Source organism: Salmo salar, chromosome ssa03 (genome assembly GCF_905237065.1).
Source record: "Salmo salar chromosome ssa03, Ssal_v3.1, whole genome shotgun sequence".
NCBI classification, from domain to species: domain Eukaryota; kingdom Metazoa; phylum Chordata; class Actinopteri; order Salmoniformes; family Salmonidae; genus Salmo; species Salmo salar.
Window position 1 is genome coordinate 30,748,539 of NC_059444.1, and position 17,612 is coordinate 30,766,150.

At 45.9% G+C, this 17,612-nt stretch overlaps 2 protein-coding genes across 4 annotated transcripts in view; both read left to right on the forward strand.

The window, feature by feature from the left end:
• Nucleotides 1–7,533, forward strand: part of LOC106599725 (phosphatase and actin regulator 1) — an 83,901-nt gene extending 76,368 nt beyond the window's left edge. For 2 of the 3 annotated variants that reach the window (XM_014191030.2, XM_014191028.2), the window contains exons 8-12: nt 642–706; nt 1,946–2,007; nt 2,989–3,129; nt 4,852–4,928; nt 5,134–7,533. In XM_014191030.2, the coding sequence (XP_014046505.1) occupies nt 642–706; nt 1,946–2,007; nt 2,989–3,129; nt 4,852–4,928; nt 5,134–5,149 (361 nt within the window). In that variant the 3' untranslated portion in view covers nt 5,150–7,533. The remainder of the gene's footprint in view (nt 1–641; nt 707–1,945; nt 2,008–2,988; nt 3,130–4,851; nt 4,929–5,133) is intronic. The other variant, XM_045714718.1, reaches the window with a different exon arrangement.
• Nucleotides 7,534–11,244: 3,711 nt separating this feature from the next.
• LOC106599727 (PH domain leucine-rich repeat-containing protein phosphatase 1) overlaps nt 11,245–17,612 on the forward strand; it is an 85,617-nt gene continuing 79,249 nt past the window's right edge. The window contains exon 1 of the mRNA XM_014191031.2: nt 11,245–13,176. Coding sequence (XP_014046506.2) covers nt 11,577–13,176 — 1,600 coding nt within the window. The 5' untranslated portion in view covers nt 11,245–11,576. The remainder of the gene's footprint in view (nt 13,177–17,612) is intronic.

Consider the following 17,612-nt stretch of genomic DNA (forward strand, 5'->3'; position numbering starts at 1 on the left):
TGATCCATCTGGAAGTACATTAGGATCTCAATGAAGCAAAGGAGTCTTTTTATGTACATGATGATCTTGAGAATACTGGTGCTGGTCTATAACAAATATACGAAGATTAAGGAAAGAGGCCTGCTCACTGCCTTGAATTCAGTCAGTTTCTATTCATGTCTGGCAGATAATGGGTGTAGATTTCTGTACTGACTGAGATGCCACCAGTCCTGGCGTGCCAACTCGGCCATAGTTGACACTGGTGCTGCCTGGCACTCAAGCTGTCACTCAAACGGTCACTTAGATTACACTGGCAGGATGGAGTCCGTTAAAGGAGAAGTGACAGCAGGGGAGTGACTAACTGGCTAGACGTGTAGGAAGAGAAACTGACAATTTTCCTCGTGATTTGGCTCGTGATTTTAGGACTTGTCCTGAAACGACACGCACAGAAATAGTGAGCTGCTAAATTGAGGGGGAATTTATTCATGTTTGCATGTGTTTCTTTAGAATGGTAATTTGACTTGATTCTTACGGTTGTCTGTAGAGATTAGGCTAGTTGCCAAAGTTTGCTTTTGTTTATCATGTTAGTTGGAGGTTGCCGTGGACCGTGTTTGCTGTGGGGTTGATTTGACCGTGTATGTTTTGGTTGTGTTTTTGTGCAGGCGGTTGAGTCAGAGGCCCAGTGCTGAGGAGCTGGAACAGCGGAATATCCTGAAACGTGAGTACTGTATGTACCTCTACTCCTTATCATTCTAACATACCATCATTTTATATATATATATATATATATATATATATTAACAGGACAGCAGCCATTTGCTGATCACCACTTTATGAAACCACACTAATGTTCTCCCGTTTACTACTATTCCCAGTGACTACTTGACGACCCGATTTGTAACATATTATTCCACGTTTAATAAGTATTTTACGCAAGCCATCTCGAACCACAGTTACCCTGGTTATTTCAGAGGCCTACTTATCCCAGAGCCAGTGGCATACATCTTGCCTTCTCTCTCTCCTGCATCTGAGGAAGGCAAGGCAGTGTGGTTCCCTCCGGATTCTAGCTAGCCCAGAGAGGCTAGTTTCTCAGCTCAAACGCACACTCCATATCAGAGACGCAGGCGATGGAGACCTGTTTAATACCCAGTGCCTTGTTCCCCTAGAGGTCGCGCTGTGATTGGCTATGTGTGTAAGGAGAAGAAAAACGTAGAGAAGAGGAAACCGCGGGGTGCAACTGTAAGACTCCAGGAACGGAAGTCTCCCCCACAACGCTGCCTAGGTTAGAGAAATGGGGCACGTCTTTGAACGTTCTGTTGGGACTGGCGCGCCAAACCAAAAGAACCGTGGCATCGTTACATATTTAACACGGAACTCTCTGGTGCGTTTTTAGATGAGCTAGTCTAATATGTGTTCGGTCCTCTGCCTCCTTTTGCTTTTAACTCCTTCCCTCTAAAGCTGGAGAGTGCTTGTCTGGTAGTTTGGAGAGCATCCATGGAACAGGCTAAGGGGAATCTCTAGTGAGATGGGAGTATTTCTTTCTTCTGAGCAAAACTGGATGTGATTTTTGGTCTGAATAGTCCCGACGTTCCCTAGAAGCAAGCGATTTGTTATTTTAATGTAACTTTAAACGAGCCAACCAACCCCATGTTAATGAACGTGGAAGAACGAGCCATGTGGGAATGATGGATAGGGAGACGGCGTTTCCCTTCCTCCATTTCTGCCATGCAAATAGTCCGACATTACAAAGAGGCAACGATAAACAATTTAAGGCTTTGAGAAATTCAGCGACGTTGAATATTAAGTGCGTTTGTGCTGCTGCTGGATTTTTAATCAGCTACATTATGCAAATGAGGTGTTTATTCTCCTTCCAGTAGTGTTCAAATGTTGTCTAAGCACCTCAGCCCACTCACCACCATTTGTGCCCTGAGACAGACTAACCTCTGCTCCCTTGTGTTTCCCACAGCGCGCAACGAGCAGGAGGAGTTGGAGGAGAAGAGGGAGATAAAACGACGACTAACGCGAAAGGTAAGGCGGGAGAAGGAAAGAAAGGGGGTGTCCAAAAACGGTAGAATTGGCAGTTCAATCCTAAATGGGTTTAGAAAAATGCTGCATAACCCCTGTGCGCGACAGCGTGCCAACTGCCAACGCTCCCTGTTGTTCTCTAAGGTGTTGGGATGTGACAGAACATTCACACAGCAAAACAAAAAAAGCACAAAAATGACTCACTCAGGGTGAGAGGAGAGAAAGGTGTCACAGCACTCTATATCCAAGGTCACCCCAGGAGACGATCGTGTCTTCGGTGCCCTTGGCCTATCAGTGACCCAAGCCAGATTCTCTCTGCCCCCACAGTGAGGTGTTGGGCATGTTCCTATCACCTTAAATTGCATAGCAGCACTGTCTCCTGCACCTGCTGTCTCTACAAACACCTTGCAGTCGTCCCAGGGATTGGCTGTAGCAGCTATATGGTTCTGTACTTCCTGCCGTTTCGTGAGCATACCGTAATGATCGGGAACTCATACACAACTACTAGTCTTTCATTCTCGTTGTAAAAAAAAGAAGCCCTTTTATCACGACCAGATGTAGTAATGTAGCCCCAGAGACTTGTATTTAGTCACGCCAAATTCACTAGTCTGATCGATCGGTATAACTTGGTGGTTTTAGAAACCACGCTCTGTTGGTGTTTAGGTTACCTTCAGTTCAGTAGCCTTCAGGCCCGATTTGCCGCCTCCTGGTCAAAGGTTGACGTAGTGGTCTTTGCTCTGTGCAGGCTATACTCCCAACGCACTACTCTATCATGTGGAGTACAGTATAACTAGGTCGTTTCAGAAACAAAGCCGCATCGAAGTTGGAAAGATACTCAACCTAGTAGCTTTTTAAAGTACAGATCTAGGATCAGTTGATATAGTATATGAACAGGTGGGACCTGATCCTAGAATCAGGGTTCCTACTCTGAAATGTCTGTTGCGAACGGTCCCAGATAGTGACTGCTCCTCTCTCTCGTTCCAGCTGAGTCAGAGGCCCACGGTGGAGGAGCTGAGACGGGCGAAGATCCTGATCCGCTTCAGTGACTACGTAGAGGTGTCTGACGCCCCGGAACACGACCGACGGGCAGACAAACCCTGGACACGCCTCACAGCAGCCGACAAGGCAAGTAGCGGTGGGGCTGGATGAGTGGATGGGTGGGTTGAGAGATATTTACTCAGCGCTTTGTTAGGCATTGTCATTTAGCATCAAATGGCCTTTGAGGTTGTGTACCATTTATGAGTTGTTTGTGTGTGTGTGTGTATATAGCTTATTTAAAGTCGGTAGATGCTGCAGAGAAAACCATGTATACCTACTGTACACATGCACAGCCCTGGGGAGCACATTAACATTTTCAGCCTCACAATGTGGATCTTCCCATCTATTCCTCTATATCTATTATTTAGGTCCAAACAAAGGTTCAAAGCCTGTAGGTCCGTATTGTTGTACTTTCCCTCTGCTGTTATAGCCTCTCTCAGCAGACTGCCCTGGATCAATCCCTCTCCATCCTTCAGTACAGAACTCAAAGAAAAGCATAATGCAGAAGTTCAATGCCAGGAGATGTGTGCTCCTCTCCTCACAGCACTTCCAGTGCTGTTGTTTATTCGTTCAGATGTCTTCGTTGCCTCTCCCCCCCACCATTCCGAGAGTCAACACCCCCGAGCAATCCGCCGTACGCCGGCTGTCAGCACATGGTTCTGACTTTTAATGAGCTCTGTAGTTCTGAGAAGAGTGAGCCGTTCTCTCCCTCAGTTATCCCTGTGACTTGAGCAGCAGCGCTGGGATCCGAGCATACGGGGTCAACACCTGAGGACCATTTTGGGCGGGGAAAAAAACCGAAGTTGGCTAACTCTGCCTTCCGTTACACAATGTTCCCCGGCGTTACGAAAGATGGTAACGAGGGGAAGGACAGACGGTGCCGCAGGACCCCTCGCCCTTAACTGCACACGCTCCATTGACATTATATTACATTCCTCGCGCCTTAAGTTACCAGAGGTCAGGGCTTTTATGTCTTCCTGTTTTCAGTTCAGTAGCATCCTACACTGCTCAGGGGATGAGATGACGAGATGTTCCCCTGTGTCATCCTGTTAATTAGACTTGTCTGTGACATCACCGGCCTGTGTCGGAACATGTCAGGGGGATTATCCAAAAGCCCCGACTGAGTCACCTATGTCGTTCCTGGAAGATTGAGTCGTCTTTTGGGACAAGATCATTTTAGGGATTTATAGCATCTAATCAGAGACAAAGTACTGGTTGCACAATGCAAAACTTAAAGAAGGTGCCTCCGGTGTTATCTCAAAAGATTAAAAGAAGGGGAAGATGACGAGAATGATTTTAGTTATTTTGTAAGATGTCATTATTCACCCTTGTAAATGTTGAAATCTCATCAGCTTGATGCAGCAACTTAAGCTAACCCAGCCACACAGTAGGAGGGGTAATGATGCCACGACACAGCTGGAAATCGCAGGATGGGGAGGGGTGTAGAGGGGTCACGATGAGAGCAAACTGGTGTAATGTGAGCACACCGGTCGCAGACTTTAGGATGACAAGATAATGCAGACAATTTGCATAACACGTTCTCCCACGATGTAAAGATGCACCGTCTAAAGTATGCCTAGCTTGCACTTTCCTGTTGCTCCCTTTCTCAAACCAGTGGGAGGGGAAGGGGTGGCGAAAGGAGAGAGAAGAGTGTTTAGTGGAGAGAATTTAGTTTATTCACTCTTGACCTTAAGAAGCGAGTAAATTATGTATAAAGTGTCTCTAAAAGGACACGAAGCAAGACTGCGTAACTTTCTTTTCGTCTTGGCACTAACCCTTTGTTTCCGCCTCTCTGTTTGTCCCTTATAGGCAGCCATACGGAAGGAACTCAACGATTTCAAGAGCAACGAGATGGAAGTGCATGAGTCAAGTCGCCATTTAACCAGGTAAAGAGATGTGCGTTAGCGTGTTTTAATGCTATGCATTTGTAAGCATGAACACACCCCTGAATGTCATGGTGGAAGGCAATGGCTGTACAAACATGTAAATACTTGATATATGTTTATAGCATATCTATAATAATGGAATTGCAATATTTGACCTTTTGGAATCTGTACAAATGGCAGTATTTTCTGCTCCTTTCTCCCTCAGGTTTCACAGACCATAGACCATCACTGTCTGATTGGAACGCTAGACAGACTGGCTGTTTTCCACTGAGAACCATAAGTGCTGGACAGTAAATGGTGCCCATTTCTACAATAAGGCCATGTCTTCTGATCTGAAATGCCTTTCGATACCCTGCAACTGAGTTGGTCGGTAGCTTCCCCTCCAGAGACAAACAGTAGATGGACACCTGATTTAGTAGCACATAATCTAACCCCCCAATTCCCACCAATCTTCTTAACATCTTTTCTTTCTGTGTAACTGACTAGCTGGTCCCACACCCTAGTGATGAACGCTCAGGAAGGCACCTCCGTGCTTTGGGGATGATGGTAGTGGGATGGGCTGGTTGGGATTGGACACCTGCCATCTCTAGATCATTGACTGGCTGTGATGACACCTGTGCCCCTCCCTCACGGTGTCATTCTTGGCTGTGATTGATCTGTTGCTCTTGGTGAGAGGAGCCTCCACTTCCTCACTCTCTCTTCATCAGAAAGGACAGTTTTAACCCGTCTACCCGTGGACCTTGGGAGAGATGGACTTCAACCACTTGGAGAATGTTATCCTGGCTTGGCTAAGATGAACCTAGTGTTGTTTGTAGAGTCACCTGTAGTGTTTGAATGGTGAAAGAGAAAAAGAAGTGGGGGATCCATATGACACTCCAGAATTATGTGCAATATTTTTCCTCTGCTCTTCTTGGGTTATAGCGCCCTCTGGGGCTCACCCGGTGTCATTATCATGTAATCCCACCTCTACTTCTCCCCGACATGGGCAGTTCAGTTCCTGCTGTTACTGACAATGTTGTCTATTGCTAACTGTGAATTTGAGAGTGCAGACAATTTTTTGTTGTTGTTTACACTCTCCAAATAAACATTGTGTTTATACAGACATGAAAGTAACAAGAGAATCACGCTTCAATATTGTCCATTTCATGTTGGGATCTTAAAAGGGTAAATTCAATGAAAAATGCAGCTGGCAGATAATGCACTAACTGTATATATGTGTTAAGGTTGAACAGCTTTTTATATCATTTTAGTTTTGTTTTTAAAAGTGGTGCTTTTGATTTTAAACTGAGTTGTGGCTTCAGGGGATGTCACAGGCCTCTGACGTTTGAATATAGACTTCCTCCGAGAGGAGAGAATCTGTAAAGTGCACTATCTTTGACCAGAGCCATATGGGTCCTGGTCAAAAGTAGTGCACTAAATGGGGAATAGGATGCCATTTAGAACAGAGACCCTTGGTTTGCCATTCAGGAATACTTTATGGTTTTTATTATTTATTGTTGAGAATCAAGCTTTTCTCTCATGTTTTGCATTCTTATGTTTAATGAACTCTGCTGATGTGAGTGCCATGCACTTACTTGGTTCTGTTTTTTGGGGGGGAATTTGTCATTTTTTTCTTCCTGTGTCTATTTAAGAACAAGCAATATTCTTTCTGCCTCTGGGCAAACTGTATGAAAACCCTGTTTAATTTTTTTTGTTGTTCTCGTTTTCTTACTGTGAATGTTTAAATCCCAGAGTATTCTTTTTTTACTTTTCTTGTAAATGGCCCTCAACTTCATTTCAGTTTTTCTGTTGTGATTTTACGGAAGGCCCCAATGGGCATATCGGGATTGGATTCTAATTGGCCACTGTTTGAGTTGTTTTTAAATGGTACCCAATATGCTTTACTCTTAAAATTTCTATATGAAAACGTTTGCTTGTCATAAGACATAGATTAGTTATGGTGAAGGGCCAGACTGGCCATGTACCTGCATAGGAAAATGTACGAACAAAAAGACATTCTCTGTCATTTTGAACGTCTTTGTAGTTCTGTGAGAAGATGCCCCAATGAAATTTGCAAAAACATTCTGGAACAGAAGGTATTGCACATTTGGTTATCAGCGAGGTTATATTAGTTTGAAGCATTTATGTTCCACATATTGCTTAATTTATTACACCGGTTATTCTCATTTACAATATTGTCCCTGTGTGTTTATCCTAATTTTCATTGGGGTACCTTAAGGAAGTAAAACCTTCAGAAGATGATAGGGTTATGTTTTCTGCTCAAACCAGCTACCTTTTTGATTCCAGCATCATGCCACCCACATGTTTTCCCCCAACACGTTTTGGGCATTTTGTAGAATCTTAAAGCTTTTGATCAATACTTTGAGGAGGCCCTTCTCCATTTGTCTATTGACAAATCGCCGCATAGCATGAGGATGGTGTCATGTTGGAATTGAGGAATATAAATTCCGCAATAAACTGTTTTCTGTTACATGTACGTGGAGAGAATTAAGTAATTTGAAAATGAGCTTTTTTTTTTGTTCTCCAATTTGGAAATATAGATTCCTTTCCATTTGCCATGTGAATGACCACCATGTCTCTATTAAACATAATTATGTATGTTGCAGTCTTTGTACGATCATTTATTTGACGTATATTTTCTCAAACCATGGCAATATTACCATCAGAGGCTATTGGGTCTATGGCTGCCCAGGAATTGTAGCTAATGTGATTTGAGTAAAATGCTTATGTAGCCTTACTACTTTGGCTTTCATTCCATCCCCTTTAATCTCAAAGCATATTTTGTGTCGGTATCTCATTTATGCTTTTGGGATCTTTACATTGATTACAACCTCTTCAGTCTCTCATTGAAGAGGTTATCCCACAGAGATCGTATAAATCACTATGTAATTCTATGGGTTATCCTCTTGGTTTATGGGTTAGTGACGCTCCTGATCCCGAATAGTCTGGATGTGCCACTTGTTGTTTTTGGGTTTCATATTAGATTTGAATATCTCATTTCAAACCATTCAAACTGTTTTCGTCAATCTAAAAAGTCAATTTTGACATGGTATAACAATCACTTGGCTATAATGGCCCTGGCCACCCCATTGACAAATCTGTCTTTTTAATACTTCCATGACATGCAAGTGTTCACACTGACCTATTTAAACATCTCAGAAATAAGTATTGAGTATACTTAAAGGTCCTTTGTTTCACCAGTAGAGTAATGTATAATAAATCCTATGTACAGAACTACAGGAGTCTCCCATAGCCTACCCTCTGTCATGCTTTACTTTGCACAGGTGGACAATGCATGCTACAGGTAGACTGATTTGTGTCTGTCCAATAAATCTTTATTAAAAGGATTTTTCTAGCAATCACCTTTTTGACTGGTGTCAATTGTTTCAGTCAAACTCCGGGACTCAAACAGTTGCCGAGACGTTCAGGCATAGGTCACCGAGAGCAGCACTGGTGTGACCTGGAAAGACATGACCCGATCAGAGTGATGGAAGACGTTATTCCACGGCCTCTGCACCTTATAGGAGCCAAGGGTTTAAATCAAGTAAGTCAAACTGTTTTATTACTCAGTCTAGTTGTTACACTGTAACCTACTAACAATGGGTATAGGTTAAAAAAAATGCTACGAAACTTCAGCAAATAAGTATTTTAGGCTGGATGTGTCAGTGTAGTTCATACATGCATAACATTTGAGCAGAATTACTGTTTACTTCAATTTGCCATGAAATCCCGAGTTTGAAAGCAACTGTTTTTCTGGAAGCTGTGCTGTGCCATTTTTCCCTACATTTTCCCCCAATGTAGGCCAGCCCCCTAGCAATTCAAGTTCTAGCCAGTGAGCTTCAGCCCCTGGCCCTTTTGAGTGACGGCTAGCAAGATGCACACACAACAGAGTGAGAGCGAGCGCAATGACGTGGCGCACATATGTGACGTAATATGCAATATTCAGGGGCCACTTTTGGCTTGCGAGCGCTACTTTTAGAACTATTGGCAAAGAAAGGATACAAATGTACCGAATAATCTCTTTAAGGTTCTGGGGTAGCATTTGGAACAGTGTACAGTCAAGTGTACTAAATGATTAATTGAATGACTTCATTAGAATAAGGAGTGTTTGTACTGAGCTTCAGTAAATGGCTGCACACCCTGTGGGTCCCCAGATCATGATTGGGACCAGGATTATTGTCAATATACTCAGCGGAAGCTTCACTAGGTGGCAGAAGAGGACAATAGAATATCCTTGAGGACAGCAAGTCGGCCAGTAGTTGTGGCCTTGTGAAATGGCGTCCTGAAGAGATGGTGCTCAACTGAAGTTGATGGTCATCACTGGTCAAGAAGACTAAGGTTATTTTCCCATGGTATTTGATGCAAGCACAAATCCTAATAAAACGGCTGCTAGATTTAATATATTTGTATTAGTGTTGGGAAATACATGTTCCGTCTCCTATTGTAACATTTTGATATAGGCTTTAGAATGGTTTTATGCTTGATACACTTGACAAGTTTATTTTCCAGGTACAGTAACTTCATTTCCTGCATAGTCAGAAGGTTCAGTCCGAGCTATCAAACAACCCCGCAAGAGGGATATTCACTAAGGACATGGGCAGTGCATAAAGGTTGTTGCATATATAGTGCCTTCCGATGGAATTCACAACCCTTGACTTTTTTCACATTTTGTTGTTTACAGCCTGCATTTTAAATGGATTGAATTGAGAGAGAAAAAAATATCACTGGTCTACACAATACCCCATAATGTCAAAGTGGAATAGTTTAAACTTCATTTTTTTTATTGATTTGTAAAAAATAAAGGTCTTGAGTCAATAAGTATTCAATCCCTTTGTTATGGCAAGCCTAAATTAGCTTAGGAGTAAAAATGTGCAATAATAGTGTTTGACATGATTTTTGAATGACTACCTCACCTCTGTACCCCACACATACAATTATCTGTAACGTCCCTCAGTCGAGCAGTGAATTTGAAACAGTTTCAACCACAAAGACCGGGAGGTTTTCCAATGCCTCGCAAAGAAGGGCAACTATTGGAAGATTGGTCAAAATAAAATAAAAAAAAGCAGACATTGAATATCCCTTTGAGCATGGTGAAGTTATTAATTACACTTTGGATGGTATATCAATACACCCAGTCACTACAAAGATACAGGTGTCCTTCCTAACTCAGTTGCCGGAGAGGAAGGAAACCACTCAGGGATTTCACTGAGGCCAATGGTGAATTTAAAACAGTTACAGAGTTTAATGGCTATGATAGGAGAAAACTGAGGATGGATCAATAACATTGTAATCTGTACAGAATAGAAATGTTCCAAAACATGCCTCCTTGTTGCAAACAGACACTTAAGGAATACTGCAAAACATGTGGCAAAGCAATTCACTTTTTGTCCTGAATAAAGTGTTATGTTTGGGGTAAATCAAATACAGCACATTACTGAGTACCACTCTCCATATTTTCAAACATAGTGGTGGCTATATCATGTTATGGGTCTGCTTGCAATCGTTAAGGACTAGGGAGATTTTCAGGATAAAAAAGAAATGGAATGGAGCTAAGCACAGTCAAAATCCTAGCGGAAAACCTGGTTCTGTCCACTTCCCACCAGACACTGGGAAATGAGTTCACCTTTCAGCAGGAAAATAACCTAAAACACAAGGCCAAATCTACACTGGAGTTGATTACCAAGATGACAGTGAATGTTCCTGAGTGGCTGAGACACAGTTTTAACTTAAATCTACTTGAAAAGCAAGACCTGAACATAGTTGTCTAGCAGTGATCAACAACCAATTTGACAGCGCTGAAGAAGTTTGAAAAGAATAATCGGCAAATGTTGCACAATCTAGGTGTGGAAAGCTCTTAGAGACTCAGGGGTGTGAATAATTATGTCAATTAGATTTCTGTATTTCTTTCTAAATAAATTTGCAAACATTCTAAAAACATGTTTTCAATTTGTCTTTATGGGGTATTGTGTGTAGATGGGTAAAAATATATATCTATTTTTTAATTCAGTCTGTAACACAAAATGTGGAATAAGTCAAGGGGTATGATTAATACGTTCTGAAGGCACAGCAGAAATGTTGCCCTTTGCTTAAGAATGATAAGGCTCTCTACCAAACAGGAGCTGTATTTCTGTGTATTACATATCTATTTACACCATTCTGAACATTGTCTGCTGTGGGTATTCACTTCATTTGGGAAATGTAGTTTTTACTTCGGTATTTCAACATGAAATCCTTACATTTTAAAATACATTTCCCAGAAGGCAATACCGTGTTGCGCCCCATTTGTCACATCATGAATATATATCGTTCTGTATTTGCGTAAGAGGTCTCCCGACGTTCATTTCATATTCTACCATAGTATTCAGTGTAAATGAGACACACAGTTTCGTCTCCGTCCTTGTACCGATCTCTAACTTCGAGTCCAGGCTCTTTTAGCGGATTTCCTTGGTAAAAATGATTTCGGCTACAGCAGGGGAGATTCCAACTGGAGCACGAAGGCAAATAAGTGAATGAAGAGCGGGATAAGTACACCGCCCAACCGGCGGATATTTACTGTATTGTGCTCATATTGACGCGCTTTTTTTTATGTAGAAGGCTGATGTTAAGCGAAGTACGCACGGAGATTTAGTGTACTTTTCATTTGCCAAAATGGAAAGTGCGCGGACTGTCGTTGATAAAGGCTCGGCAGATGTAAGTGCGAATAAGTTTAAGAAGCCTAGTGGACTGTCTGTCGCCCAGGGGACGCCAGTGGATGATGGCGGTGGAAATGTGGCAGCCTCTCGTCTAGATATTAGAAATTCCCAGGCTGCGTTGGGGTCTAGTGCTTCGAATAAAAGTAATGGAAGCACATCTACGAATGGCCGGAGTTTGTCCAGTAACTCCAACTCGCTCCTGTTGAGACGGAGGAGGCTGAAGAGGAACCTCTCTGCAACCACTGCCACCTCAGCTGTCACTGCCGCCTTCGGCGCCAAGATGAACTCGGCCATCTCCTCTGCGTCTCTGCATACTCGGAGTCTGGATAGGAAGACGTTGTTGAGGCATCGGCAAAACATGCAACTACAGCCTTCAGATAGAGAGTGGGTGCGAGGGGATCTTCACAGGGGATCCATACATGTCCACGATAAACTCACGTCGCCTTCATATCCTAGGCCGGTTGTGTGCACGATGGATACGACAGCCGGCGAGATGGCGCTCCGTATGAGCAAACTCTGCAGTAAGTCGAGCACTGTATTGCGTATATTTTGTAAAGACAACTTAAAGACTGATCAAAACGGCAACTGTAACGTGAAGTATACATATAATGACGCCCAGTCTAAACTAAATGAAGATGGAAGTATCAAGCGCAACCATTCGGGACCCCCAGAAGTCAGTGGCGGCCTATCGGACCAGCCAGGTGACAGGCTGAGGCTGCTGCTTATGGAGAAAGGCGATGAGAGGCAAAAGCAACAGGATTTAGATGCAAAACTTTTTACTCCAGACTCAGAGTCGCAAGATAATATAACTAACTCGTCGGAGCTGAATTCTAACCTGGATACTCCTAACGATTATGATTCAGAACAGAGGCTGAACGGACTGGACAGCTACGGGCTCAATTCTGGTTCAGACGTGGAGAGCAGCAGTGCATTCGATGACCTCAGCAGCTCCGGGGTCCGGCTCAGTGAGCACCGGGACTCCCTCAGTGACGACATGATCCTGGGCACAGACGCATCCATCCTGAGCCCTACTTTTGATAGAGCCATGGAGGGCCACGAAACCTATGGAAGCTCCTCAGACGAACTAGAGCTCGACTGTCCTACCGCAAACGTTGACCCCATTCTCCCCAATGGCAACACTGTCTCTGCCAACTACAAGTTTAGCAACGGCGTGCATTTAAATGACGTGACAAACGATATGGGGGCAGGTGACAGACTCAAACTCCTCAGTCTGGGCAGCCTGCCACCCAGCAGTAGCTCGTTGTCCCGGGCCTGTTTGAGGGATAATAGGCCTGACATCCAAGAACCTGACGATCGGCAAGGCGGTTTGAGAACGGGGTCGGGGGCGACAGATCAGGATAGAGACACGGCAGGTGACACCAGTCCCACGCTTTACGTTCAGCTCCACGGTGAAGCTGCCAGGAGGCTCGGGCAAGACGAGAGGCCTCTCCAGATCCAGAATGACTTTCTCTTTAAACTGGGATTTAAGGACCCGTGGCGCGTGCAGGAGGAAGGGATGAACACCGAGCTTGGCTCTCTGTTGCGGTTTTACGCAGGTAAAAAGCCACTTTGTTCAATGATGTTTATGAGGCGCTGTTGAGGTGTGAGAGATGTGTGGATGTTATTACACCAGGCCTTATGTTGACACATGCTCCGAATCGGTGGCCTGATTTTAATAGGCGGCTCTTGAAGTTGGTAAGAGCGAAAAAGCCGTGTACCTTGTCTTCATCATTGTGCACACTTCACGCTCTTGTGCATTTTGTGCCATTTCTGGGGACGGAATTCAAGGAAGGAACTGTTGCACCTAATGTACACTTGTGCATTGGTGTACACCTCTCTGCGTGTCATTCCAAAGCCTACAATATCTATTTGTATTAGAGAATGGCGTTAGCCTACATGGGTGCAGCTTAATGCCATGCAATACCATTGTAACTTATATCTCGGCCTACCCTGCAGGTGCTCAAAGTCAACCCTGCAGCACCTCACCTCTCCGCATCCCCAGTGTAGAAACAGACTATTGTCCTCTTGTTATAATGCCCTGCAGATGGTCTAGGACGGGCCCATTCTTTCCCGGTTGTCATTAACTGTGAACTTTGACAGGCGAGGTGAGCGTAACAGTCCATATTCCATGCAGGAAGGTAGTGATAGGCAGATATAAGGCTCTGGGAACAAGTATTGACAAGGTAAGTAGGAAGTGAAGCTCACCACACAATAACTGCCTATCCAATATCACCGTAGTGTGTGTGTATAGCTCACACACATTTTGAACACCCCTCACCTATCGTGTCCAGGCTTGCCGACCAGGCCTGACTGTGTGTTTATACTGGCAGGAGGTGTTGTAAGAATAACAGGGAAGCGATGCTTTGGGCAAAGTTGCCCTGCTGAAGGGTAGTAGGGACAGTCTTTTTTTACATTTGTAGCGTGGTTGTTTTTTCCCTCCCCTCCCTCCGTCTTTGTTGAACCGTGGCAGCACACTCCGCTCCCATCGACACGCATGATATGGCCACAAAGCCAGCGTTGCAACTTATGGCCCTCAGACATGGGCCCTGTTACAGCTTTGGCCCATTATCATTGCAATGAAAGGCATGAATGCCTGTGTGGGCGGATGGATGGATGGATGGATGGAGAGAGGGAGAGGGATAGAGGAGTGGATGGGTAGAGAGAGAGGGATGTAAGGGGGGCTTGGGGGACTATAAAACCCCAGCTCTTAAATGTATTCAGTAAATTGTGGTCATTTAAATGCTGCACGGGCCCTGTCCTCCAGGCACCCTGCATCCTGGACTGTCACAGTAACTGCCTGCCTGCCAAGCTGGGTTTGCATGTCCCAGTCCCAACCTCAGCCCTAGTCCCAACCTCAGCCCTAGTCCCAACCTCAGCCCTAGTCCCAACCTCAGCCCCAGTCTGTCTCAACCTCAGCCCTAGTCCCAACCTCAGCCCTAGTCCCAACCTCAGCCCCAGTCTGTCTCAACCTCAGCCCTAGTCCCAACCTCAGCCCAGTCCCATCCTCAGCACTAGCCCCAGTCCCATCCTCAGCACTAGCCCCAGTCCCATCCTCAGCACTAGCCCCAGTCCCATCCTCAGCACTAGCCCCAGTCCCAACCTCAGCCCCAGTCCCATCCTCAGCACTAGCCCCAGTCCCATCCTCAGCACTAGCCCCAGTCCCAACCTCAGCCCCAGTCCCATCCTCAGCACTAGCCCCAGTCCCATCCTCAGCACTAGCCCCAGTCCCATCCTCGCAGCCCCAGTCCCATCCTCAGCACTAGCCCCAGTCCCATCCTCAGCACTAGCCCCAGTCCCATCCTCAGCACTAGCCCCAGTCCCATCCTCAGCACTAGCCCCAGTCCCATCCTCAGCACTAGCCCCAGTCCCAGCCTCAGCCCCAGTCCCAACCTCAGCACTAGCCCCAGTCCCAGCCTCAGCCCCAGTCCCAACCTCAGCACTAGCCCCAGTCGCAGCCTCAGCACTAGCCCCAGTCGCAGCCTCAGCACTAGCCCCAGTCCCAGCCTCAGCACTAGCCCCAGTCCCAGCCTCAGCACTAGCCCCAGTCCCAGCCTCAGCACTAGCCCCAGCCTCAGCACTAGCCCCAGTCCCAGCCTCAGCACTAGCCCCAGTCCCAGCCTCAGCACTAGCCCCAGTCCCATCCTCAGCACTAGCCCCAGTCCCAGCCCCAGTCCCATCCTCAGCACTAGCCCCAGTCCCATCCTCAGCCCCAGCCCCAGTCCCAGCCTCAGCCCCAGTCCCAACCTCAGCACTAGCCCCAGTCCCAACCTCAGCACTAGCCCCAGTCCCAGCCTCAGCACTAGCCCCAGTCCCAGCCTCAGCACTAGCCCCAGTCCCAGCCTCAGCACTAGTCCCAGTCCCAGCCTCAGCAGTAGTCCCAGCCTCAGCACTAGCCCCAGTCCCAGCCTCAGCACTAGCCCCAGTCCCAGCCTCAGCACTAGCCCCAGTCCCAGCCTCAGCACTAGCCCCAGTCCCATCCTCAGCAGTAGCCCCAGTCCCATCCTCAGCACTAGCCCCAGTCCCATCCTCAGCCCAGTCCCATCCTCAGCACTAGCCCCAGTCCCATCCTCAGCCCAGTCCCATCCTCAGCCCAGTCCCACCCTCAGCACTAGCCCCAGTCCCACCAGAGAGCAAGAAGTGCTTTTCATTCACTCTCCCACCACTGACACACCACCTCTAGTTCAGCTGGGGGATAAACAGAGAGACAGAGAAGTGGCAGTAATATAACCAAGGCTTCTGGGTAAGCAGGGGATGATTAGCACACAGCCTGTCTGACTGTGTCTTTGTTTCTAGAACGTTCTCCAGGGACATGAAGGTCTTAGAAACGTGAAGGTGAGCTTTTTAAATTTAGGAGCCTGGTACTGCACGTGAACAGAGGCCAAAACACACACACACACACACACACACACACACACACACACACACACACACTCTATCTGTCTCCCCAAACGTGAGTCCTGTCCTGCCCGGACTGAGAGAGGCTAGCTATTGTTGCAGAGGTCGTTGTCAATGTGAAACTGAAAATGGCTAACATGTTGTCGCTGTCCCATTCACCTTCACGGTCAAATGTGCCAGGCCCGTAGTCCTTTTGTGTCTTTGTTTAAAAGCCCACAGTGACTTGAGTGGATACTAGAATCTTCATGTAGAAGCGTGTGTGTGGTTTAGGATGCAAAGAGAGAGCGAAAGTGTGTGTGTGTGTGTGTGTGTGTGATATTGGTGGTTAACAGTAGAGCTTGGACGATTAACCAAAAATAATCCACACCGACCACTTATCGCAGGCATTTTGCTAATATCGTTCATTACGATAAGTAGCCTGTACTCCAGAAATGTGACGTTTGAAGTGAAGTAAGTTTGCTATATGGGTGATCGTTAATGGGAGAATTGATGGCTACAATAAATCAAACTAGTAGTAGATGTTAAAGGATAATAACAAAACAAAATGCTGCACATTGTTATTCAACGTATTGTTCTATTTGTTATCGCACCAATTCAGGCAATTTATTGCAATGTGGATTTTTGTCCATATCTTCCAGCTCTAGTTAATATGCTTAACACTAGGCCTGCAGCCTCTCTGTGTGGCATACATGTGCAGTCAGCTGAGTCGAACTAGCTAGCCAACCAACCAGCTGTGACAGCCATTACAGTACAGTAGCTTTGATGCTGCTCAACCTCCAGGAGCCAGCGAACACTTCCCCCCCCCCCCCCTCCCTGTCCCCTCCCTGTCCCCTCCCACGTGAGTCACCTTAACTCTGCTCATCTGAGCCCTCCTCAGGCCCTGTCTGACCCTCTACTCACCCCCCTGGGCCACTACCCAATACCCAGGTCCCTGTCTCTCTACAGTTCAAAAGTCCGACCGCCTGACTCTGGTCTAAAAGGCCAGTGGAGCAGGAGTAGCAGCGTACAACAAGGTCGTTCAAAAGCAGCAGCCCCATATGCCCTTGTGTGAGGCACTCGAATGGTGGAGGAATGTACGCTGGCTCTTCTAGAATGCCGGGCACGTCTGCTGGGGGAGGAAGTGTCCCTGCCCAGTCCTTCTCCCATCTTCTGAAAAACGGCTGAAACCCGACCTCTTCACAGAAAATCTTCAAATAACAACCTCCCACATAAAAAAAAAATAAGCTTGCTCTTGTCTTTTCCTACTACCACTGACTTAGCTGCTAACTTCTTTTATTGAGGAATAGTGTACTTACTCTGCCTGTGATATGTGGTCGTCTCACCTGCACTAACTAGAAGTGGCTCTGGATAAGAGCGTCTGCTAAATGAAATATAAAGAGGGAGGATGGAGAGGATCAGAGGAGGGAAGCTAGTAGTGCTACTGCCACGTCTTCAGTTGACTGACTGACTTTGAGTGACTGTTCCTCTCAGATAGTGAATTATAAGGAGAGGGAAAATGGGAGCTGCCTCGGCTGACTGGCTGACTTGCTGCGGGCACAGCTGCTTTCACTGTAGGCCACTGTGGCACTGAAGGCCTTTCTGTGTTCGGTGTGTGTGT